This window comes from Salmo salar, chromosome 07 (genome assembly GCF_965601325.2).
Source record: "Salmo salar chromosome 07, fSalSal1, whole genome shotgun sequence".
Lineage (NCBI taxonomy): Eukaryota > Metazoa > Chordata > Actinopteri > Salmoniformes > Salmonidae > Salmo > Salmo salar.
In genome coordinates, this window is record NC_138297.1 from 46975001 (window position 1) to 47002351 (window position 27351).

The window sequence follows — 27351 nt, forward strand, 5'->3', positions numbered from 1 at the left end:
ACCGTTCAAAAGTTTGGGGTCACTTAGAAATGTTCTTGTTTTTGAAAGAAAAGCCACATTTTTGGTCCATTAAAATAACATAAAATTGATCAGAAATACAGTGTATAGATTGTTAATATTGTAAATGTACTATTGTAGCTGGAAACGGCTGATTTTTTATTGAATATCTACATAGGCGTACAGAGGCCCATTATCAGCAACCATCACTCCTGTGTTCCAATGGCACATTGTGTTAGCTAATCCAAGTATATAATTTTAAAGGCTAATAAATCATTAGAAAACCCTTTTGCAATTATGTTAGCACAGCTGAAAACTGCTGTGCTGATTAAAGAAGCAATAAAACTGGCCTTCTTTAGACCAGCTGAGTATCTAGAGCATCAGCATTTGTGGGTTTGATTACAGGCTCCAATGGTCAGAATCAAAGACCTTTCTTCTGAAACTCATCAGTCTATTCTTGTTCTGAGAAATGAAGGCTAACAGAGGCCCATTATCAGCAACCATGACACCTGTGTTCCAATGGCACGTTGTGTTAGCTAATCCAAGTTTATCATTTTAAAAGGCTAATTGATCATTAGAAAACCTTTTCTTTCAAAAACAAGCACATTTCTAAGTGACCCCAAAATCTTGAACGATAGTATATGTATACAGACTTCTGCAGCCTAAACATTTCAATCACCCTCTTACCAAGGCCTTCCTCCCCATTTTAACCCAAAAACACACCATCCAAAAAGAGGAGCCAGGAAATAACTCATACTTCAAACAATACAGATTTTAACGAGATTGTGAGGAATCTTGGCCTTATGTGATCTCATACCTGTTGCACTGCAGTGTAGCGCATGGTGTAGGAGTAGTCATGGTTACATACCTGTTGCACTGCAATGTAGCGCACGGTGTAGGAGTAGTCATGGTTACATACCTGTTGCCCTGCAGTGTAGTGTACGGTGTAGGAGTAGTCATGGTTACATACCCGTTGCACTGCAGTGTAGCGCACGGTGTAAGAGTAGTCATGGTTACATACCTGTTGCACTGCAGTGTAGCGCACAGTGTAGAAGTAGTCATGGTTACATACCTGTTGCACTGCAGTGTAGAAGTAGTCATGGTTACATACTTGGTGCACTGCAGTGTAGCGCACGGTGTAGGAGTAGTCATGGTTACATACCTGTTGCACTGCAGTGTAGCGCACGGTGTAGGAGTAGTCATGGTTGTCAATGATCTCAAAGTCTCGGACAGCGTCCCCTTTGGCTGCTCCGGTGAAGTGCACTTCAGGCTTGGCCTTGCCCGCTCCCTTGGTGTAGATGGTGAAGTGGGTGGGCTTACCTACCTCCACACCTAGACGTTGTCACACAGAGGGACATTCATGATCAATACAACTGATCTAGTAATCAGTTGCATTATCAGTCATTAGCATAGAATCAAATAAAACACCAGAATTGGACATTGATGTCCATTGTTTTGTGACTCTATAGTCATTATAGCATCATAGTTTACATTATTGTATATGATTTTGATCTATTTGTCATGTCTGCGGCTTGTTGTCATGGTTACTAGAAGTCTCACCTGTCTTGTTGAGTCCGGGTCCCTCCGCCCTCACCTTGTTAGCGTCATGAGAGGGGTCCACCTTGATCCTGAAAGGGCTGATGGGTATTTCCTGTGGCAGGGGTCAAAGTGGGAAGGTCGTTGTTATTGTTTGGTTGCATAATAATGATCTAAAAATTCAAAATGGCAGTGTAGTTTCTCTTTCTCTCACGTGGTCAGCGAACAGCACCATGATGGTGTAGCGTCCGGGGCCGGGGGGCATGTACTTCACTGTGAACGTGTCGTTGTCGTTCTTGATGATGTCAAAGTCGATGTCGGCCTCTGCCGGACCGACCACGCCGGGAGCACACTTGATGCCGATACTGACATCCCCTGAGGAATGGGAATGGGAGTGAAGGGGTCCAGGATTTGGAAGGGGGTAAAAATTGGAGTGGAAAAACAAGTAAGATTGTTTAACATTAAGAAGGCAGATGGCAAGAAAATACTCATCGGTGCTAGAACTCACTCAACAACACTGTCGGCTACAACGTTGAATAGTGAAGACCCTTCTATGTGTTGTATTTCTCTGTTGCATCTCACCTTGTCCTGCCTCGCTGCAGTCCACAGTGAAGTAGGTGGGCTCGTTGGCCTTCAGACCTGACTTCTCCACACCTGGACCATACACCTTCACATTCTCTGGGTGGCTGCCCTCTCCGATGGTCACCTGACACACACACACACACACACACACACACACACACACACACACACACACACACACACACACACACACATACACATACACACACACACACACACACACACACACACACACACACACACACACACACACACAGCAATGAACATACATTACTAGTACCAGAACATTGTACAAAGCTGTATACTATCTTTGCAAATGCACTCTAGAGTCTGAATATGCTATAGAATGCTGTAAGTGATGTATGTATGTACTGTATGTGTATCAACCACAGGGCTCTTCAACCCTGTTCCTGGAGAGCTACCGTCCTGTAGGATTTCATTCCAACCCTAATCTAGCGCACCTGCTTATAATAATTAGCTGGTTGATAAGCTAAATCAGGATATTTACAACTGGGGTTGGAATGAAAACCTACAGGAGGGTAGCTCTCCAGGAACAGGGTTGGAACGCTCTGATCTAACAGGTATTTGTCTACAGTCTGTTAGATGGGTGGTCAGTCTTACCCTGAAGGGACTGTTGGGGACGTTGACCTCTCCCCAGGTGATAATGATGGTGTGTTTGATGGGCTTGGTGGGAATGTAGACACAGAGGAAGGTGCTGTCTCCGTTCTCTGTGATCTGGATGTCGATGGGGAAGCCCTCTGCATCCTGGGCGTATATCTTCAGCTGGCCCCTTCCGGCTCTACTTGTATCAATGGTGAACTCTGCTGGTTTGTTGACAATGCAGCCAATCGGTTCCAGACCTGGGCCATAGCTCTTCACCTGCAAGGAGAGGGTATTCCTAATGCTGTTATGTCATCCTTATGTAGCCTTTATGTCATTATTACGTTACTATGACAGTATGTTACCATTCTCTTACTGTTACGTCACTTTATTATTCTGGTTCTACAGGCTGGCAAGCTGGTGGGGTAAATATCAAGGGGTGGGGTCTAACCTTTGCAGGGAACACGTCATTGGCTGTGAGGAGGATGTGGGCCATAAAGGGGCTGTCCTTGATGTCCTCGTCGTCACAGATGACGTGAACAGCGTAGTCGCCAGGCTCCGTGGGCCAGTAACGTACATCACATGACCCGTCGCCCTTATCATCACACTCTATCTTAGCCTGCGACGGGCCCTCGATGGAGAAACCTGGGGATGATCAGAGACAGGGAGAAAGATATAGGTAGACATTATATAGAGGTGGGTAGAGATATAAGCTCACACACACACAGAAAACGCACATAGACACAGATACACTGGCAGCAAAGAGACAAACAGGCATAGATGGCAACAGACTAAGAAATATTGGCAGGTTGGTTTTGTTGTCGCTTCTGATGGAGGTAGAAGATAGAGAAATAAGACTAAGTTCATCCTAATTCATATAATAACTGTGACGAGGTGAATCATCAGGGGTCATGACCTTTTCCCTCAGCTGGCAGGTCAGACTGATCATGTGACAGGAACAGGAAGCCCTCAGGCCTTGCGCTGGTTTCTGAGACAAGTGACCCCCAAAATGTGGGCTTTAATCTCACCAACTGCTAACAATTACAGACAGCCTTGTGTGTGTGTGTGTGTGTGTGTGTGTGTGTGTGTGTGTGTGTGTGTGTGTGTGTGTGTGTGTGTGTGTGTGTGTGTGTGTGTGTGTGTGTGTGTGTGTGTGTGTGTGTGTGTGTGTGTGTGTGTGTGTGTGTGTGTGTGTGTGTGTATCTGTTTGTGTCTGTGTATCTGTGTGTGTCTGTGTGTGTGTCTGTCTGCCTGGAAATGGAATCTGTGTAAGTTGCCTGACAGTCATGTCAGAAGTTCAGTGGAAAACAGTCCATCCCCTCTGGCCAATATAATAATGAGACAGCATTCTGCAGCGTTATCCTGGGTCTTTCTCTTCTAACAGCCATCTGTCAGACTTACCCAGAGTTCCCACCTCTGTGCCGATGGCCTCCACCACAAAGTCAGCTGACTTCCCCACCATGCCTGTCTCCAGGCCCGGCCCCCACGCCCTCACCTTCTGGGGCCCCACGTCCTCACTCACCACCACCTCGAACGGGCTGCAGGAAATACACACACACATGTTAATGCAGACACATACATACATGGACACACATACTGTACAGTCAGGGGTGGTCTAGTCAAACACAAATCCTCTATAGCCCCATTGACTGTAATGTCAGTAAAATGAAAGTTATTGATGTTGGACAGCAGTGATATTTCCAGTTCCACCCCTCCCCCCAGCCATTAACCTCCAAGGAATGCAGGAATGGTAAGCTTCATAACATGACTCATTACAGGTCATTTCATCTCCTTTAAGTTATTTCAACATCTGTCTTTCCAGGACACAACTGGAAATCCCTTAACTGCCTTTATAGCTTTCATGTGCCTTTATAGCCTTTATAGCCTTTATAGCTTTCATGTGGTTGTGCCCAGAACAGAATAGGGGGGAGGATAGGGTTTCACCTGCGTGGGATGGTCTGTCCGCCCCAGGTGATGGTGATGGTGTATTTGCCAGTCCTGATGGGGTAGTAGTCACACTCATACACCCCGTCTCCCGCATCACGCACCTTCACAGGCTCCTCTAGTCCCTCTGAGGGGGTCACAAACAGGTCACACACACAGCAGCTCAGAGGTCAACGGCTAGCCACAACATACAGTAGTCTTCCTATCACAACTAGACCATTAAAAACCATTACATTTCATGAAGAGTATTTATGCCCCTATGAAACCAATAAATGAATGTGGTGGCAAGTCATAAACAACATGAAAGATTACACTCATATCCACACACTCACTTGGCCCCTTAACGGTGACCTTGAGCTCTCCGCTGCCGGCTCCCTTGGTGTAGACCTTGAAGTCAGCCACCTCTTTCACCCTCACCCCCTTAGGCTGGAGACCTCTCCCTGAGGCCCGGCACACGTTGGGGTTGCTGGCTGTGGGACCACCGAGGAGTAACGCGGTTAGACAAGAAGATAACAAGATACACACTCATTCACACACAGGCTGCGGCAGAGGTTGGCTGTTAGTTAAGTCGGTTGAATAGTGGTGCATGAAGCACAGTCTGCATGGGCTGCCAGGGAAGAAGCAACAGGAGAGATGGACATTGAACAGGAGTTATATACCTGCAGAACAGCTAGACAGAGAGCAAAGATGGGTTACTGTAAAACACTGGGCTTGAATAGATACGATTGGCAGAATGAAAACAAAAAGACATGTTGAAAGGTTTCTGGAATAATTTCTATGCGCTTGAATACAATGACGTTACACGGTGAACCTCTAGTTAGATGGCAAAACATTACAAAGAAATATAGCTAGCATAACTATGCTAACATCTTGACTTATGACTCTGCAGGCTTTCAATTAGCTAATTACCAGTGCTGTAATAGGACTGTAAAAATGCCTTGGCCACAGAAAACATTACAGCATTTTTGTCAAATTAGGAAGAAATAACCAGCTAACTCTCCCAATTCATCATCATTTTTGACCGCTTAAGTTTATAAATGACCAAAAGAAAAACAAGGAAAATAAAATAACTGAATAAAAACTCAAATAGATTTATGGAAAGCCTCTTTATAGAGAAGCTGTTATTAAAATGGGTTATGAAGACAAACAATGTTATTGTTCTGTTATATTATGAAAAAGCTAAAAATGGAGGAGCATTTGAATGTTCAGTGTTAGTCAGAAAAGATGAAATTGTAAATGGCTGACTGAACACAGAGCAATTGCTTTGGTCTGGGGGGGATGAAGAGGAGGATGATGAGCAGACAGTGTAATGTGGTATGTAAGACTCACACACGTCTGGACGGTCACGCTGACTTTCGCTCTCGTCAAATGAAACAAAGGTCAAAGGTTAAGACAATCTTGACTTGAACAAGATTGTTTGTTTCTGGGTTAATTGGGAATCTATCATAAAAAAAACGTTGTTATGGTACACTAGGGTGCTGTTGTTTTGTTAAAATCTATTTTTGTTAATTCGTGGGTGTTGTTACTCATTAGTTCTGTTCTAAATCGTCAAGTCAATTTAATGTCACACATGAAAGAAATCAAATCACATGTGTTACAGGATATTAAGCCAAAGTAAGCTACAAACTGGATAAAATGAACGTGTGTGGAATTATTTGATAACCTTTTTGATATGCAGTATTCGAAGATTATTGCAATAAGACAATGTTGGAAGACCAATTGTATTGTACTTCTATTTCTGAAGCAGGTGATGTACTGTAAGTGTGTGACCTCTGGGTGTTGAAGACCTGCCGAGCGTCTGTAAAGGTGACCGTCCAAAACCAGCCAACCACATGGATGGATGATGCTGCTTCTGTTGTTAAAATGAGGAGGAACTGCATTTCTTTCTCCCATTCACTCTCTTCATTTTCTTTCATTCATGCATTCTCTCTCTCTCATCCTTTCATTGCTTCTTTCAGTTACACACTCATTCCCTCTCATTCTCTCTCTTTGGAAGCTGCCTGGGTTGAAGGGGGGGATGAAGCCACAGAGGGCTAAGCGCCAGCACATGCCATCAAGCTGGGGACCCCCTGGTGCGGTGCGTCAAGGGGGTTGGTGGTATAGTATTGAGTTTAGGGGGGACCAGGCTGGCGCAGGCAGGCTCCAGTCTCTCCTCCACGGGTAGGCCTGTACTAACTTGGTCGCCTGGGTTTGGGCGGTGTTGGGGGGGGCACTCTCTTGGCCTTGTCTGTGGGTGGGGTGCGTATGGACTGGGGCACTATCTGCACCGGAGAGCCGGGGGGTAGGGAGCTTGGTGGAGCTGCATGGAGGAACAACAACAACATGACACACACGCAGGAACAGGACAGGATCACTCTGGAGAACCACCAGAATCCACAGCTGAGAACCCTGCCTCCCCAACACTCAGAACCCATCCAGAGTCCTCCCACAAACCAAGAGTTCACCAACCCTAACTTAACAATTTTCAGAAGAACCCGAAAGACTTCAGACCATGCCGGTGGCCTGTCTGTTATAGCAGGATGTCACTGTCTGTTATGGAGATCAAATGTCTAGTAGTGAGGTCAGTCTAGACATTAATACTGAATATTACTCAGATTAGAAAGAGAGGGAGGGAGTCAGATAGTGGATTACTGTAAAAAATCAGTACAATCATCAACAAAAGTGTGTGTGTGTGTGTGTGTGTGTGTGTGTGTGTGTGTGTGTGTGTGTGTGTGTGTGTGTGTGTGTGTGTGTGTGTGTGTGTGTGTGTGTGTGTGTGTGTTACCCTCTGAGATGTGGACGGTGAAAGGGCTTCTGGGTATCTGCTGCCCAGCAAACGTCACATAGATAACATGAGACCCCTCCAGGATAGGGCAATAGGTGCAACGGAAAATACTGTCCCCCTTGTTTTCCAGAATGATCTCCACAGTGTCTCTTCTGCCCTGGGAGTCCACGATGATTACACCCACGTCTCCAGCACCGGCACCTGAGGACAGAAAGAGATAAACTAACACCTTCTACTGTGTGTTCAGGGGACAGAAATGGGCGTAACACTGGAGGACATTAGAGAGAACAAATACATACATGTACTTTGTCATCATGATTAAAATAATAAATATCAGCTAATATTGCAAAGCTAATGATCTTTCTAAAATATCCTTAGATTTACTTATAACCCTATTGATGAAACTAGGCGATTTCAATAGGAAAGGTAGGTAGATGATCTACTTCCATACCATGAACATGGTCCTCCCCAGATGTGTATGTGTGTGTTACCTGCTGTGTAGATGTCGAAGTAGGTAGGCTTGTTAGCCACGTTGCCTACAGGCTCCAGTCCTGGTCCTCTGGCCTGCACCTTGTTGGGATCTCCCATGGCCTTGGACACACTCACCACGAAGGGACTCCTGTCTATGTCCTGCCCAGCGAACAGCACCTTCACCTGGGGAGAGGAACATGGATAGACCCCTGTTAGACCGCTGGAGGAAATCCTATACTACTGAAGTTTATAAACTGAGATTTCAAATATATTCCAGTATATATATAGAGGTACTGTAAGTGTGTTACCTTGTGAAGGCCCTCCACTTTGGGCAGGTAGATGACAGAGTACGTCCTGTTCTTGTCATTGTTGGGGATCACTCTGGCCTGGAACAGAAAGAGAGGGTCGGAACCGGAGAAAGGGGAGAGATAGAAACTGAATGTGAAGAACTGTGTGGGCAAATGAACAGCAACTTCAGGACGGAGGAGTAAGGGATTGAGGAGTTAAGAGTTTATGTGAGTGAGAGTGCCCCACCTCCTCTGTGTGTCCCTCTGGGTCCTCCACGTAGACCAGCACCTCCCCTAGCCCTGCCTCCACTGTCTCCACGATGAACTCAGCCGGCTTCAGCACCATGTTACCTCTAGGCTCAATACCTGACGGGGAAAAGGATGGAGACTGTAAGCAGGAGTACATAACTAGACGTGAGAGCCCTCACTTATTCTGTTCTGACAGGTGTAAACAGGATGAAACACCTTCCTTTTCAACAATAATTCTTGCACCTAATATACCGAATAAACCAGATGGCCTTTGAGCTATTGAGACTTTAGAAGATGTAGATTGTTAAGGAAGTCCGTTTTTTACTAACATTTTATTTGTTTGTTATTTTTTGTTGGGGCAGTGCATTGTCCATTTCAAATTCTATGTTTATTAAACATATACCTGTAGGCTGCCACTCAAAAGAAGAAAAATACATACAGAGTTTAAGAAAGTAATAATATATTCAGTACAAACAGAATAAGAAAAGAAAAACAAGTGGGCTTCCACTCCCAACCTCCCATCCCATTCCTCCAACCCCACCCAGCCAACATGCCTCCATCCAACCCCGGGTCCTTAGTGTACACGAGAAAGAAGAGCGCTATGTTTTCTGTCAATATACCTGGTAAAATAATGGTTAATTAACAACTGTGGGGGGGGGGGGGGGGGGGGCTATCAAATCTGTGATTTCTCCCCAGATTATGTTTTCTCAGTTTTATTTTTCCTTGTTTTAGATAGTTTTTTCATTCTCAAAATTACAATTGTTCATAGAGAAACAACGAAATTGGATGTTCTGAGTCCATATCTATGTTAAATTACATTAGAAGACCATTTTTTGGATGTCTGTAAGAAAACTAAAAGTGAGTGTAATTCCCCTTTAATTGTGCATCTGGCTCTTTAATTGTGCATTTAGCGAGTGAGGAATGTGCCGTCTAATGTGCCGGCAATGGTTCTGTACTGCTGCTGCTCATTTCATGGCAAAGTTATTGTTATTATTGTTTTTGTATTCTTTAGAAGGTGGATCAGCTTTAATATTGCAAGTAGATTGTGGCTTCTATCAATGTAATTGTCTGCATCATTTACAATCCCCCATAAACTATTTTAAATAATATATACAGTGCCTTGCAAAAGTAGGCGTTTTTCCTATTTTTTGCATTCCAACCTGTTATTTAAATGGCTTTTTATTTGGATTTCATGTAATGGACATACACAACATAGTCCAAATTGGTGAAGTGAAATGAAAAAAATTAAAAGTGTTGCTTGCATATGTATTCACCCTCTTTGCTATGAAGCCCCTAAATGAGATCTGGTGCAACCAGTTACCTTCAGAAGTCACAGAATTTGTTAAATAAAGTCCACCTGTGTGCAATCTAAGTGCCACATGATCTGTCACATGATATCAGTATATATACACCTGTTCTGAAAGGCCCCAGAGTCTGTAACACCACCAAGGAAGGGGCACCACCAAGCAAGCGGCACTATGAAGACCAAGGAGCTCTCCAAACAGGTCAGGGACAAAGTTGTGGAGAAGTACAGATCAGGGTTGGGTTAAAAAAAAATATCAGAAACTTTGAACATCCCACGGAGCACCATTAAATCCATTATTAAAAAATGGAAAGAATATGGTACCACAACAAACCTGCCAAGAGAGGGCTGCCCAAAAAAACTAATGGACCAGGGCAACAAAGAGACCAAAGATAACCCTGAAGGAGCTGCAAAGCTCCACAGCGGAGATTGGAGTATCTGTCCATAGGACCACTTTAAGCCATACACTCCACAGAGCTGGGCTTTACGGAAGAGTGGCCAGAAAAAAAGCCATTGCTTAAAGAAATAAGCAAACATGTTTGGTGTATGCCAAAAGGCATGTGGGAGACAACCCAAACATATGGAAGAAGGTACTCTGGTCAGATGGGACTAAAATTGAGGTTTTTGGCCATCAAGGAAAATGCTATGTCTGGCGCAAACCCAACACCTCTCATCACCCCGAGTACACCATCCCCACAGTAAAGCATGGTGGTGGCAGCATCATGCTGTGGGGATGTTTTTCATCAGCAGGGACAGGGAAACTGGTCAGAATTGAAGGGATGGATGGTGGTAAATACAGGGAAATTCTTGAGGAAAACCTGTTTCAGTCTTCCAGAGATTTGAGACTGGGACGGAGGTTCACCTTACAGCAGGACAATGACCCTAATTATACTTCTAAAGCAACACTTGAGTGGTTTAAGGGGAAACATTTAAATATCTTGGAATGGCCTAGTCACAGCCCAGACCTCAATCCAATTGAGAATCTGTGGTATGACTTAAAGATTGCTGTACACCAGCGGAACCCATCCAACTTGAAGGAGCTGGAGCAGTTTTACCTTGAAGAATGGGCAAAACATCCCAGTGGCTAGATGTGCCAACCTTATAGAGACATACCCCAAGAGACTTGCAGCTGTAATTGCTGCAAAAGGTGGCTCTACAAAGTACTGACTTTGGGGGGGTGAATAGTTATGCACGCTCAAGTTTTCCGTTTTTTTGTTTTATTTCTTTTTGTTTCACAATAAAAAATATTTTGCATCTTCAAAGATGTAGGCACGTTGTGTAAATCAAATGATACAAACCCCCCAAAAATCAATTTTAATTCCAGGTTGTAAGGCAAAACAAAGGGGGGTGAATACTTTCGCAAGCCACTGTAATTTATATAATTTTCATGGAAATGTTTTTTAATAACAAATAATAGATACAAATGATATACTTACTCATGATATACTCCTGCCAGGTAAGCCTACTTTGTAGTTAACATTTAATGTTAAGGTTTTGGGGAAAGTATTTCTGTCAACCCACAAGACGGTTATCACATCAACTGGCCACACACGGAGACGTGTGACACAAACGTGCTCACCACACAGACAGACAGGGGCAATATTGCTGGAAATGAATTGGCAGATAGTGTTAGGTTTGGCTTTTTAAGCCAATAGTGGCTAACCAGCGGTGGGACAATGTCAATGTCGAGCAATGTTGTTCATTGACTATTACCATTCATTCTTGCTGTCAATAACAACTGTATCCGCTGGCGATTAGGAGAGAGTGAGGTGCTTACCATCTAAGAGCCAACATCTATTTTTTGTGTCAGTGCTGCCTGCCAGTAGTAATCATCTCTGATTGATTGAGAGATTCAAGGAGCTATCATCGTTAAGTAGCATAATAGATGCAAAGCATTGAATATTTACATTCATGCACTTCTAAATTCATTTTGTAACTTTGCCCCGAAGCATTTGACTGCAGGGCACTCCCACATCATATGGAGGAATGTGTCTACCTGATTTAGGGGACACATTGAACAGTTGGAAGTTGGGGCCCATTTCATCATCAAATATTTCCCTGGTGTTAAACACAGTCCGTGAATAAACTTAAAATGTGTAAATTGATGGTTCAGATTATGGGATGCCAAGGTCATATTTTTCCATATTCTGTTGAAGTTAAAGGGTTGTTCAGATTCAATTAGATCTGTGGACCATATTTTTTAATGGCTAGCTCAGAATATGAGCTTTCCAATAGTTGTTTATATATTAAAGAGGTCAGTCCTGTTGGGAGCCCAATTTATTTATAGATAAATAAGTTAAAGTAGTCTTTGAAGGAAGTCAGTTGTTACATTCCCAGTCTCTCTCTCTCACCTGGTCCATAGGCCTTGGCCTTCTTGGGGTGCAGAGTCTTGGAGCGCAGCGGGGCACCAGGCTTCAGCTTGGACTTGGGAAACTGGGACAGGTAGGTCATCACCGAGTGCTCGTCCACATTGGGATCCACTATTTCCTCAGGGGCTATCACCTACAGAGAGGGAGAAGACAATAGACGGTGCACGGGGTCAAAGGTTATCATCACTTCCTGTTTCTCTATGGATATACTCACAAGATACAATATACATGTCTCTAACAATGGGAGTCGTCGTCCACAAAGCGGCACGGCATCATGTCTAGCTCCTGCCTATCCTTTCCTCGACTTGGTGGATACATCTTATTATTGAAATCTTTTTTTAAATATTAGATGAGGGTTGTTGACTTCAACCGCCTGTATTCAATGGAGAGAGAGGCTATGCTTCTAGCCTCATGCCATGAATATGCATAGCAATCTCGAGACAACTCCGATATCAAGTGTTGTTTCTCAAAGTTGACGTGATGTCATGTTTCCTACTTATATTAGTACACTCGAAACAACTTAAGAATGACAAAACTGCTATTTGATCAAACAAACCTAATGTATCAAATAATCCATAAATGTATTTGTTGATACAATTTGACACTCTCTCATTGACCTCCATACAAAAACTCCTTGATTGGTGGGCGAAACAACGAAAAAACGCCTCCTGCTGGAGGGAGACAGATTTTCCACCGAGTTGGGCCTCTCTCTTCCTCTTCCTCTCCGTACACAATCAAAGCCTGATTTAATAAGAAGAGGGGGACAGGAAGAGGAGCAGCACACACAGGAGTCAAAGGTTATCACATCGCTTCCTGTTTCTCCTAACACGCAATCAAATCATGATTTAATAACGTTCTAATAAATATTGTATTAATAACTACTAACCCGACGATAAAGAACTTACTTCAAATGAATGAACATCAAAGAAAGACATGAAATAGACATAGAGCCTAATGAGGCTCTCTCTCTGGCTGTAAAGTTGATGTAAAACAACAGCCTGGTGAAAGGACTGGGAAAACCAGGGCAGTGGAATCAAAAGCAGCAGCTCTGATGGAATGAAAGGCTAATTGTATTGTCCAACATCACAATGTGTTTTCCTTATGATCGCAGTGGAAAGAGGGGGTGGAGAGGGGGAATAGAAAAGCGAGAAATGCCACCAGGAAATCACATTGGAGTAGTTTAATGTTTTATTGAGAAAGAAAGTTCCCCTACGTGGAGCTAGAGTGAGCTACAGGAGTGAGGTTTGAGTAAAGAGAAATGGGGGAAGGAGAAAGGGAGAGGAGAAAAGAGAGAACAGAGGGAGAGGGGGAGGAGAAAGGGAGAGGAGAAAAGAGAACAGAGGGAGAGGGGGAGGAGAAAGCAGAGGGAGAAGGGGAAGGAGAGAGCAGGACAATGAGACACTTGTGAAGAACAAGTGAAGAAAAGAGATGGAAGTGATATAGAGAAAGAAAGAGAGGGGGAAGGGGGGGATGTAAGGAAAAATAAAAAATATTAGAGCGAGAGAGAGATAGATGAGCTCCTGCATTTTTCAGCATGTTCTTATTAAAGCATGATCTTAAAAAAAAGATAGATTTAGAGTTAGATAAACTTGGGAGTTTTTGTCAGGAACACATACAGGATGCTACCCTCTACAACATAACCTTCACTCCAAATCAAAACTCAGAAGCTTTAGAAGCTGCCTCCCACTGTTCAGAGGTAATTAAAATACAGATCCCTGTGTATGTAAAGAATGATAAAGCAAGAAAAGATCACAAAATGAAGATCCTTATGGAAAATCAAGAGACATTTTTTGCTGACTATTATAAAAATGGGAACATCAGCAAACTCATCTTCCACCCAAACCACCCCCTGGCACAGCACAGTGATATATTAGCACACTACCCCTCTGTTAAGGGTAATATAAATCTCTATAAGTCTGGAACAGCATTGGTACAGGGCAACCCCAAACAGTTTCAGCTGGACTTTCACCTAATCAAAGAATTAGCCCATCAGGAGAAGCTCTCCCTTGAGAAAGATACCCCCACCCTGAGTGGGTCAGACCAGGCCTCTTCATATTATAACCCCACAGACGAGCAACCCCAAGTGGAATGTCAACCTCCCAGCACAGAGTACTACCTCCTCATTGAAATGAAGGATACATTTACCCAGCTGGACGTGAGGCAGGTGGAGCTGGAACAGCAGGTGATTACACTCCAGTCAGCACAGACCCAGACAACAGTCCAGCACAACAACACCCCCTTAACCAGACCCGGAGAGCTGGAGGTGGAGAGAGACATATCTGCACTCTGGACTGTAATGAGACAACTTCAACAATATAAAAAGCAAGAGCTGGAGAAGAACAGAGCACTAGAGGAGATGATCAGACTGCTGGAGGAGAGGGTGAGGGGGATGGCGTGTGACAGAGAACAACCCACTAGAGAGGTGGCCACCCCCGCAGAGAAGCCAGCAGAACAGCCCACTTCAGCTCCCGACAAAAGTCTCGACACCACAGCAGAACAGTTCACACCAGACCCGGACCATAGCGTCAACATCACAGCAGAACAGACAAATGAAGAACCCCAAGCCCAGGGACCTCACCCCCTCTGAGCACCCCCCGTCAGCCTCCCTGATAGCCCTCCTGACAACCCCCCCACACCCACTGAGGACATACACAAGACACAGATTGTACTCCTTATGAACTCAAATGGGAAATATATACAAGAAAAAATACTTTTTCCCAAACACAGTGTGTCTAAACTCTGGTGTCCAAACACCCAGCCCGCCCTAGACCTTCTGCCTGAGGACCAACTAGGATCACCCAGCTACGTAATAATACACACAGACACAAACAACCTGCGAACACAGCAGGAAAGGGTGGCCACAGCACTGAAGGGAGTGATTGAAAAAGCTTCTTCTACTTTCCCCAATGCACAAGTGGTTATCTCCACCCTGCTACCACGAAAAGACTTCCACCCTGCTACCATACAGTGGGTAAACGCAAGTATTTCCTGTGACTGTGCCTCAAAACCAAATGTTATCCTGGACCACAACCCTGGACTTGAAAAGCCTCTATGACCAGGTCCACCTATACAAGGCAGCAGTGCCCACCTTTGCCCGGAGTCTAAAGGACATCGCTCTCAAACGCAGCCCCAACACTTCACACAGGAGCAACAGATCAATAGACACCCCGCCCAGACCAGCGAGACACTCTCCCAGACCTGCGATACCCCCCACCCCCCCCCCCGGACCTACACATAGAGGACCCACGCTGAGACGACCTACATCCAGACCACAACACCACCAGCCACATCCACACCCCCACCCCAACCAATCAACACCCCCCCCCCAAGTCAACCATAACCACACCCCGTTTAGGCCCCCTCAGATCAGACCTATGCCCCTCCTGCCCACCCCATTCCCCCCACTCCCACAAAAGAGAGCCTCAACATGTAAGTCACACATATGCCCAGGCCTTGAGCGGGCAAACAGGCCCAACCACCACACTGCAAATGGCATGTACCAGATGCTCAGCAGGCTCTGCTCACACTTACTGACCTCAGGCCAAACCACACGACCAACAACATTTGACACTTTATAGAACACAAAGAACACACCTTCACTATCGCATTCTGGAATATCCAAGGCCTGAGGTCATCTGCTTTTGGCCTGAAGGGCAGCAACCTGGACTTCATCAAAGAAATCGGAAAAACAGACATTGTCATGCTACAAGAAACCTGGTATAGAGGAGACGGACCCACTGGTTGCCCTCTAGGTTACAGAGAGCTCGTAGTCCCATCCACCAAACAACCAGGTGTGAACAGGGAAGGAACTCAGAGGGTATGCTAATTTGGTATAGAGCAGACCTAACTCACTCCATTAAATTAATCAAAACAGGAATTTTACATTTGGCTAGAAATTCAACAGGAAATGATCTTAACAGAGAAAAATGTCCTCCTGTGTGCTACCAATATCCCCCCACTAGAATCCCCATACTTCAATGAAGACAGCTTCTCCATCCTGGAGGGGGAAATCAATCATTTCCAGGCCCAGGGACATAGTCTGTGGCGACCTAAATGCCAGAACTGGACAAGAACCTGACACCCTCAGCACACAGGGGGACAAACACCTGCCTGAAGGTGACAGCATTCCCTTCCCCATATGCCCCCCTAGGCACAACTATGACAACATAACCAACAAAAACGGGTCACAACTCTTGCAGCTCTGTCGCACGCTGGGTATGTACATAGTCAATGGTAGGCTTCGAGGGGACTCCTACGGTAGGTACACCTATAGTTCATCTCTTGGCAGTTGTACTGTAGACAACTTTGTCACTGACCTCAACCCAGAGTCTCTCAGAGCATTCACAGTCAGCCCACTGACTCCCCTATCAGATCACGGCAAAATCACAGTCTACTTAAACAGAGCAATACTCAATCATGAGGCATCAAAGCCAAAGGAACTGAGTAATATTAAGAAATGCTATAGATGGAAGGACTGTAGTGTGGAAACCTACCAAAAAACAATTAGGCAACAACAAATTCAATCCCTTTTAGACAACTTCCTGGACAGAATGTTCCACTGTAATAGTTAAGGGGTCACTTGGTAGTAGAAAATCTTAACATTATATTTGACCTCTCAACTTCCCTATCAAATGTAATAATCTCAAATAGAAAATCGAAGAAAATGAACAACAATGACAAATGGTTTGATGAAGAATGCAAAAATCTAAGAAAGAAATTGAAAAACCTGTCCAACCAAAAACATAGAGACCCGGAAAACCTGAGTCTACGCCTTCACTATGGTGAATCACTAAAACAATACAGAAGTACACTACAGAAAGAGAAGGAACAGCACATCAGAAATAAGCTCAATTTAATTGAAGAACCCATAGACTCTAATCACTTCTGGGCAAATTGGAAAACACTAAACAAACAACAACACGAAGAGTTATCTATCCAAAATGGAGATGTATGGGTAAACCACTTCTCCAATCTTTTTGGCTCTATAACAACGAACAAACAGCAAAAACATATACATGATCAAATACAAATCTTAGAATCAACTATTAAAGACTACCAGAACCCACTGGATTCTCCAATTACCTTGAATGAACTACAGGACAAAACAAAAACCCTCCAATCCAAAAAGGCCTGTTGTGTTGATGGTATCCTCAATGAAATGATCAAATATACAGACAACAAATTCCAAATGGCTATACTAAAACTCTTTAACATCATCCTTAGCTCTAGCGTCTTCCCCAATATTTGGAATCAAGGAATGACCACCCCATTCCACAAAAATGGAGACAAATTTGACCCCAATAACTACCGTGGGATATACGTCAACAGCAACCTTGGGAAAATCCTCTGCATTATCATTAACAGCAGACTCATACATTTCCTCAGTGAAAACAATGTACAAATGTCAAATTGGCTTTTTACCAAATTATCGTACGACAGACCACGTATTCACCCTGCACACCCTAATTGACAACAAAAAAAACAAAAAACAAAGGCAGTCTTCTCATGCTTTCTTGATTTCAAAAAAGCTTTCGACTCAATTTGGCATGAGGGTCTGCTATATAAATTGATGGAAAGTGGTGTAGGGGAAAAACATACGACATTATAAAATCCATGTACACAAACAACAAGTGTGTGGTTAAAATAGGCAAAAAAAGACACACATATCTTCCCACAGGGCCATGGGATGCAGCTTAAGCCCCAGCCTCTTCAACATATATATCAACGAATTGGCGAGGGCACTAGAAAAGTCTGCAGCACACGGCCTCACCCTACTAGAATCTGAAGTCAAATGCCTACTGTTTGCTGATGATCTGCTGCTTCTGTCACCAACCAAGGGAGGCCTACAGCAGCACCTAGATCTTCTGCACAGATTCTGCCAGACCTGGGCCCTGACAGTAAATCTCAGTAAGACAAAAATAATGGTGTTCCAAAAAAGGTCCGGTCTCCAGGACCAAAAATACAAATTCTATCTTGACACCGTTTCCCTGGAGCACACAAAAAACTATACATACCTTGGCCTAAACATCAGCGCTACAGGGCTGTGAAATATCTGAGAGACAAGACAACAAGGGCATTCTATGCCATCAAAAGGAACATAAAACTCAACATACCAATTAGGATCTGGCTAAAAATACTTGAATCAGTTATAGAACCCATTGCCCTTTATGGTTGTGAGGTCTGGGGTCTGCTCACCAACCAAGAATTCACAAAATGGGACAAACACCAAATTGAGACTCTGCATGCAGAATTCTGCAAAAATATCCTCCATGTAAAACGTAGAGCACCAAATAATGCATGCAGAGCAGAATTAGGCCGATACCCGCTAATTATCAAAAGCCGGAAAAGAGCCGTTAAATTCTACAACCATCTAGAAGAAAGCGATTCCCAAACCTTCCATAACAAAGCCATCACCTACAGCGAGATGAACCTGGAGAAGAGTGCCCTAAGCAAGCTGGCCCTGGAGCTCTGTTCACAAACACAAACACAACCCACAGAGCCCCAGGACAGCAACACAATTACACCCAACCAAATCATGAGAAAACAAAAAGACAATAACTTGACACATTGGAAAGAATTAACAAAAAAACAGCACAAACTAGAATGCTATTTGGCCCTAAACAGAGAGTACAAAGTGGCAGAATACCTGACCACTGTGACTAACCCAAACTTAAGGAAAGCTTTGACTATGTACAGACTCCGTGAGCATAGCCTTGCTATTGAGAAAGGCCGCCGTAGGCAGACCTGGCTCTCAAGAAAAGACAGGCTAGGTGCACACTGCCCATAAAATGAGGTGGAAACTGAGCTGCACTTCCTAACCTCCTGCCCAATGTATGACCATATTAGAGAAACATATTTCTCTCAGATTACACAGATGCACAAAGAATTCGAATACAAACCCGATTTTGATAAACTCCCATATCTACTGGGTGAAATACCACAGTGTGCCATCACAGCAGCAAGATTTGTGACCTGTTGCCACAAGAAAGTGTCAATCAGCGAAGAACAAACACCATTGTAAATACAACCCATATTTATGCTTATTTATTTTTGCTTTTGTACTTTAACCATTTGTACATTGTATACAACACTGTATATATACATAATATGACATTTGTAATGTTCCTTATTATTTTGGAACTTCTGTGAGTGTGATGTTTACTTTTCATTTTTATTGTTTATTTCACTTTTGTATATTATCTACTTCACTTGCTTTGGCAATGTTAACATATGTTTCCCATGCCAATAAAGCCCTTGAATTGAATTGAGAGAGAGAGAGAGAGAGAGAGAGAGATGTAAAGTTATGTAGCAGCTGTTAGGCACATGAAATGTCTGTGTTTGAACAGCCCTCTGGATAATGGAGTCCATAATTATACACAACCACCACATGGGGACTTACAGGTGGAAACACACACACGTTCACATACTCTCACACACACATGCTAATTTACAACCTATAGGGTGTGTGGCTCTGAGAGGAAACAGGCTGTTCATGCTAAAGAGGTCTCACTGCTTCAGGCATGCATACCTGTACATACATATATACATACATTCACAGACTCTTACTATAGGTATTCTACTCCCAGTGTACTCTGCTCAAAAAAATAAAGGGAACACTTAAACAACACATCCTAAATCTGAATGAAAGAAATAATCTTATTAAATACTTTTTTCTTTACATAGTTGAATGTGCTGACAACAAAATCACACAAAAATAATCAATGGAAATCCAATTTATCAACCCATGGAGGTCTGGATTTGGAGTCACACTCAAAATTAAAGTGGAAAACCACACTACAGGCTGATCCAACTTTGATGTAATGTCCTTAAAACAAGTCAAAATGAGGCTCAGTAGTGTGTGTGGCCTCCACGTGCCTGTATGACCTCCCTACAATGCCTGGGCATGCTCCTGATGAGGTGGCGGATGGTCTCCTGAGGGATCTCCTCCCAGACCTGGACTAAAGCATCCGCCAACTCCTGGACAGTCTGTGGTGCAACGTGGCGTTGGTGGATGGAGCGAGACATGATGTCCCAGATGTGCTCAATTGGATTCAGGTCTGGAGAACTGGCGGGCCAGTCCATAGCATCAATGCCTTCCTCTTGGAGGAACTGCTGACACACTCCAGCCACATGAGGTCTAGCATTGTCTTGCATTAGGAGGAACCCAGGGCCAACCGCACCAGCATATGGTCTCACAAGGGGTCTGAGGATCTCATCTCGGTACCTAATGGCAGGCAGGCTACCTCTGGCGAGCACATGGAGGGCTGTGCGGCCCCCCAAAGAAATACCACCCCACACCATGACTGACCCACCGCCAAACCGGTCATGCTGGAGGATGTTGCAGGCAGCAGAACGTTCTCCACGGCGTCTCCAGACTCTGTCACGTCTGTCACATGTGCTCAGTGTGAACCTGCTTTCATCTGTGAAGAGCACAGGGCGCCAGTGGCGAATTTGCCAATCTTGGTGTTCTCTGGCAAATGCCAAACGTCCTGCACGGTGTTGGGCTGTAAGCACAACCCCCACCTGTGGACGTCGGGCCCTCATACCACCCTCATGGAGTCTGTTTCTGACCGTTTGAGCAGACACATGCACATTTGTGGCCTGCTGGAGATCATTTTGCAGGGCTCTGGCAGTGCTCCACCTGCTCCTCCTTGCACAAAGGCGGAGGTAGCGGTCCTGCTGCTGGGTTGTTGCCCTCCTACGGCCTCCTCCACGTCTCCTGGTGTACTGGCCTGTCTCCTGGTAGCGCCTCCATGCTCTGGACACTACGCTGACAGACACAGCAAACCTTCTTGCCACAGCTCGCATTGATGTGACATCCTGGATGAGCTGCACTACCTGAGCCACTTGTGTGGGTTGTAGACTCTGTCTCATGCTACCACTAGAGTGAAAGCACCGCCACCATTCAAAAGTGACCAAAACATCAGCCAGGGAGCATAGGAACTGAGAAGTGGTCTGTGGTGTCCACCTGCAGAACCACTCCTTTATTGGGGGTGTCTTGCTTATTGCCTATAATTTCCACCTGTTGTCTATTCCATTTTCACAACAGCATGTGAAATTTATTGTCAATCAGTGGACAGTTTGATTTCACAGAAGTGTGATTGACTTGGAGTTACATTGTGTTGTTTAAGTGTTCCCTTTATTTTTTTGAGCAGTATATAATGCTGAAATCATACTGACATTTTCAAGAGCTCTTAAACCATGCCCCATGGTCAGAAGAAATAATGAGTTTGGCCAAATGAAGCCAGTCAAAACGACTTCAAGACTTTCCCAACCTTGTTAAACTGTCTGTCAACAAGTTCTCTGTTGATCTGAACCAGCTTGCATCATGCTGTATATCCCATGGTGACACAATGACCAATTATCTCCCTTTCTAATAGTCTCTCTTTCTGTGGATCTCTCTCTCTCTCTCTCTCTCTCTCTCTCTCTCTCTCTCTCTCTCTCTCTCTCTCTCTCTCTCTCTCTCTGAGGGGTGTCAGAGGGTGTTCTAGCTATATTTAACCCTTGGCTGTAGGGCCAGGGGGTGAGCCTGAAAATAGCATGACCACTCACTAGGTGAACCACTATGCTACTCTCTGTGTTCCTCGACTGATACAGGGTCAGTGGTGTTTTGGGGATCCCAATGTTTAAGGTTAGACAGGGGTAACAAGAGCTGACCCTGGTGCAGTTGTTCAAGATGTAAACACATCCCACGACCTTGTCACTCCCACCATGTGACCAGTGCTCTAAGCATGCTGAGATTGCCCCCATTCTGCCATACAGTGATTGTCTGGACCCTCCCATATAAGCTCAAATGCAACATACACAAACCCGTGCACACACACACACACACTCCCTCCTCTATACACATGCATATACTTATTAAGAACAGCCTGAAAAATAGCAAGGCCCGTCATGGGATCACCAATCCTTCTAATTCCTAATATTTATGTCTCCATATATCTGCTTCTCTCTCCTCCCCTCATTTCTCTATGGAGAGTTGCAAGTTTCCTTGGTCTGTGTTAACATCATTGACTAAGGAGCAGAGGGTTGTTTCAGCTATTGGTAACTAATGTTTGGGCCAAATTATACACTGAAGGAAGTGCATATTGACACGATAAAACACAGGTTGCCCTTGGACAAGTGGACAAAAACCACTAAGCGCACGCACGCACGTACACACGCACACACACACACACACACACACACACACACACACACACACACACACACACACACACACACACACACACACACACACACACACACACACACACACACACACACACACACACACACACACACACACACACACACACACACACACACACACACACAGGGAATATAGAGTGTCTGTTCATGTTTTCCATCTTGGAATCTAGAAGTGCTATAGACTAGTGTGTGACTGGGGAAACAGTTTGTGGTTTCATAAGAGCCCGCTTCAGTGGTCCTGGCATTGGCTAACCCACCCTCGCCACTTCAGAATCCAGCCTAACCTGATGCCAACCTGGCCTCCCCTCTCTCCAAGACCCAGCCCAGTACAGCAGCATGCCAATGTACCTCCACAACCACATACTGAAGAAATTAGCCAAACACAATCCCACATACACTTATCCACATTGGCCTATGTGGCTGCGGACTGTCACCTGGGACACACCCACCAACTCCAACTCCCTCACTCAAAGAACAGATTGATCATACAGGCTTATGACAAGTCTTACAGTGCATTTATAAATACATCATAATACATATTACCAATCTTTAAGCCGTAAAGTGTTATCAAAGATTGCCCTGCTGTTTACCACTGAAGCCAGTTGCCTCAGAGTAACTGAGTCTAAACCAAGTATGTAGATATGAGTTTAACTAGATGAGTTGATCTAATACGAATGAGTTCAGGTTATGTGAACTAAACCAGGTGAGACCAGGAGTGAAGGTGAGTGTAGGTGGTGTGGTGATGTTACCTGGGGCACTCCGAGCCAGTCGTCAGCCTGCTGCATGGCCTCCCTGGCATTCTCCACAGGCTGGCTAGGATCCCACGTCTCCCAGTCAGGACACAGGCCTACAAGACAGGGAGGGAAGGAGAGGGGAGAGAGGGAGCATTTAGTCATGGGACAACAGTACACAGAGAATCAACATAGGTCCATCCACTACGATTCGCTATAACCATGACAACAACTGCCAAACCATGTTTACCCGCAATACTTTGCCTCTACAGTAGAGACAAGCAAGAGTGAGCTGGTCAATTCTTAGAGAGCGGTGAGTTACTTTTTTCCTGATGTCCGACTGTGGGTCACTTTGAACAAAGCTGACACACACACACACACACACACACACACACACACACACACACACACACACACACACACACACACACACACACACACACACAATGCAGTTTATAGGATTATCATCAGGGAGTGACGTGAGGATGAGACGACACACAAACACAGAGGAGTGTCATCACTACACAGTTCTCTATCCACCAACCTGGTCTCAGCATTTTGGATTATTCTGTACGTAAATCCGAGACACTAGATTTAGTATATATGTTACGTTTCATATGGTATGTATTAATTTGTGGATGTCCATCATCCATTTCGTATGATATGTTATGAATGACAATTCGTATGATATGTTACGATTTGCAAAACGTAAAATATATTACGAATTCTAATTTGTTGTGGTTAACATTAGCTAGGTGGCTAATGCTAACAATCTCTAGCTGGCTAACATTAGCAAGTTTAGGTGTTAGGTTTAAGGTTAGGGTTAAGGTTAGGGTTAAGGGAAGGGTTAGCTAAAAGGGTTAAGGTTAGGGTTAGGGGAAGGGTTAGTGAACATGCTAAGTAGTTGCAAAGTAGCAAAAAGAAGTAAGAAGCTGAAAAGTTGCTAAAATGCTGAAGTTGTCCGTGATGAGATTTGAACGCGCAACCTTTGTGTTGCTAGACATTCGCATTGTATGCCCACCCATCCATCAAGACAAAGCACCCTCCTTTATTTTTATGTAACCATACCAAACGTAACATACAGTATAATACTAATTTGAGTGTCCCGGATTTGCATGTACTATGTTATGTCTAGTCTCGTCTATAAGACCAGGCTGTACCCCCAGACTGTGGAACGGGAGAGCGGGCTCAGCTCTACTCAATGTGACAGAGTGGTTTGGTGTTTTATACTGTTGTTTCTCCCACCTCAGTAAATGGCAATACATTTTCCATAAGTCTCATTGGCTGTCTCTATTGCAGTTCCATCCAGAATGTTCTCAGCTCAGGGTGACTTCCTTGCGCAAACCCCACTACTGCCAGGAGCCGTATGGAAACAGAGGGGTGAGGCAAAATGATACTAAACAAATACATGGCAGAGAGTGAGTGTGTGAGGGGGCTCTAGGGGGAATTTGAAAAACGAACAGGAGAGGAACATAAACCCCTAAAGCATTCTCCCACACTGCTAAAGAGCTGTACCTGACCCTCATATTTGTTTGTGTTCCATAAACACACACACACACACACACCAGCATACACTCAATACACACGCACAAACAGTGACACTCAAGATGGGTCATTATGTTTAATGAGCCCTCTACAGCTGGCCAGTAGTATAAACTAGTACCTTTTTCAACCAACTCATACCTGTTTAATGTGCCTCTGTTAGGCTGAGGTGTGATTTACTGGCCCTGGTGGGTCTGTGACCAGGTAGTGTGAGGGTAGGCAAGGGCCATTCAGAGGGGGTGGATAGAGGGGTGTGTTGGGTAAAAATCTGATGAGTAACATTTCACTCTGAGGAGAGGGGATCAACCTCAGGATAGGATGCTGTGTTAATGTTGCTGTGGAATCGCGTGTGGGTGTGTGTGTGTGTGTGTGTGTGTGTGTGTGTGTGTGTGTGTGTGTGTGTGTGTGTGTGTGTGTGTGTGTGTGTGTGTGTGTGTGTGTGTGTGTGTGTGTGTGTGTGTGTGTGTGTGTGTCCAAACCCTCTCTGTTTGCTGTGTCTTAGTCCTGGTTTATTGTTGTATTCTAGTGTAAATACACTGAATCACAAGGCATGGACTCAAGCCACGAAAAAAACCTTTCCTTAATTTACTTCTACGGACAATACACTTTACTTTCACTGTTTTACTGTCCGCCCTTACTTCTAACAGAGAGGCCTCTGCCCCGTTCCTTTTGCTCCTTAACAACATACATGAGCACACACACACACACACACACAATAATGTGTTCGGCAGGAAATGCGGCGCGCTACATGTGTTTTCACTTATTGCGTTCCTCGCTGCTGTGTTCTGTACTCTGACACTCACCATGCTGTTACAACAGCCAGAAACCCACTGCCTCCCCACTGCAGCCTGCAGCACACCCATGTCCAGCGCCATGCGGGGAAGGGGTTTGGCTGAACCAGGGGAACTCGAGGTGTCAGGACCAACTAGCTACGCAGTAGAGGATAGCAGGTCTGAGAGCAGTTTGAGTGTCACCAAAAATAGTTATTATATTTGACATTTACATTTTAGTCATTTAGCAGACGCTCTTATCCAGAGTGACTTACATTTTTTGTTTTTTTGGTGCACTCATTTTAAGATAGCTAGGTAGGACAAGCACATATCACAATCGTAGTAAGTACATTTTTCCTCATTAAAGAAGTTATCAGCAAAGTCAATGCTAGTAGGAAAAGAAAAGTGCAATATTGTTTTTTATGCTCCACTGTATGTTTCACATTTCTTGCTTAATGGGTGAACGGTCCTGAATGTTACATTTTGTGCTGACAAGAGAAGAGGATTTTGGGCACCCTAAGTGAGATTTGGTTTTGCCAGGGATGGAGAAAAAAAATTGCATTTTCAAAGCTAATTCCCTGTTTGCCATGAATTATGAGTGGCTAACAAAATCAATTGGGGCCCCATGGAGGTCAGGGCCCCTGAGTACGGGCCTAGTTGCAGCTCATAGTCTGCATATAGGCAGAGGTGGCACTGCGAGAGAATGTGAGAGAATTGCACTTTGCCCTAACGCTATGTGTACTGTGAGTGTATAGCTTGTTCTGGATCTATCAGTATAAATGTTTCAGTGAGAGCAGAGAGAAACAGAGCCCTGTATGGTCAAAGCCTAGAATAAAACCTGTTACTTAGTCCTGCTCAGTGTCAGAGACAGAGCTCTGTGTAGCAGCAGTGTAAACACTGCTAATACAGACACCTAGACAATAAACACACACTCACCGTGGAAATCAAATATGTGCACACACACAAACACACACACACACGATTAGGCACGTACACCATAAATTCACATGTAAAGCACAAACGCACACGCACCCACACACCCGCTCTGTGACCCCGCTGCTCTGGGTAAGTGAATTAGACAGGTTCACTATGTGGGAGAATGGAGTCATTGTTTGTTTATTGTTTCCCCACCTGAGCCTCTCTCCAACACACTTCTCAACTTCCTGCCTGAGCAAACACACTTTGTCAGGCACACAAACACACATAAACACACACTCAGAAGCATGCAAACACATGAAAACAAATAAAGCACACACATTCACACATTGGCTCTCTCTCACATGCACGCGCACACTCACACACCTACAAAAGACAAACACCTATACACACATACAGACACTCAGTAAACAAAAAGACAGCGCACCTCAGTTCTTTGCTTCATTTCTCCGGAGTAACTAACTCTGTGAACCTATTAATGCCATTCCACTCATCTGGTCTCACACCATTTGTACAAACACAGGATTAGTGGCTCTGTTGAACAATATGTGTCTACTGACCCGAGGTCAGCCTGAGTTCACCTTGGAACCATGTCTTAGGAAGCCCTACTGCCTGCCAGGAGCCTAGTCCAAATTAATAGAGGCCTTCACCGAGAGAGCCAAGCCTAGAGTTATGAAACCTTCCCCAGAGGGATCACTCTATCTAGGGCAGTTGTCAGGCAAGTCCACCTGGCTAGGCCCTGACGACCCTGATCTATATTACCGGCTATGCACTATCTCTCTGTGGTTTGGGGATTCGAAATGTCTGTGTTTTTTGGTTACCCCCCTTACACTCCTCTTCATCATCGTCCTCCTCTCCCTTTCCCCCATTCTTCTCTCATCAGATAGTTTTATAATGACGAAACGGCTGGTTCTGATTTAAGAGTTAGGGTTGGTAGGGGCAGCAAACGGAAGACCCACGTCTCATTCTGGTTCAGCTAGGACTCCCCTTCTCTGACGTGGTGCAGTTCAGGAATATTGCTTATTGAATGCAGCTTGTATGCTTTTTGGCCTCATCCATTCATACTTAGCGCCCACATC

General features: G+C 44.5%; 1 protein-coding gene across 11 annotated transcripts in view; it reads right to left on the minus strand.

The window, feature by feature from the left end:
• The window catches only part of flncb (filamin C, gamma b (actin binding protein 280)), an 87077-nt gene that overhangs the window by 27257 nt on the left and 32469 nt on the right, over nt 1–27351 (minus strand). For 6 of the 11 annotated variants that reach the window (XM_082977693.1, XM_082977690.1, XM_082977692.1 and 3 more), the window contains exons 3-18: nt 23043–23140; nt 12085–12235; nt 8429–8547; nt 8203–8280; nt 7915–8077; nt 7424–7624; nt 6836–6958; nt 4992–5129; nt 4660–4786; nt 4117–4253; nt 3167–3360; nt 2737–2994; nt 2116–2239; nt 1748–1908; nt 1558–1648; nt 1160–1329 (exon numbers count right to left, since the gene is read on the minus strand). In XM_082977693.1, the coding sequence (XP_082833819.1) occupies nt 1160–1329; nt 1558–1648; nt 1748–1908; nt 2116–2239; nt 2737–2994; nt 3167–3360; nt 4117–4253; nt 4660–4786; nt 4992–5129; nt 6836–6958; nt 7424–7624; nt 7915–8077; nt 8203–8280; nt 8429–8547; nt 12085–12235; nt 23043–23140 (2333 nt within the window). The remainder of the gene's footprint in view (nt 1–1159; nt 1330–1557; nt 1649–1747; nt 1909–2115; nt 2240–2736; nt 2995–3166; nt 3361–4116; nt 4254–4659; nt 4787–4991; nt 5130–6835; nt 6959–7423; nt 7625–7914; nt 8078–8202; nt 8281–8428; nt 8548–12084; nt 12236–23042; nt 23141–27351) is intronic. The other 5 variants (XM_082977696.1, XM_082977697.1, XM_082977695.1 and 2 more) reach the window with 1 other exon arrangement.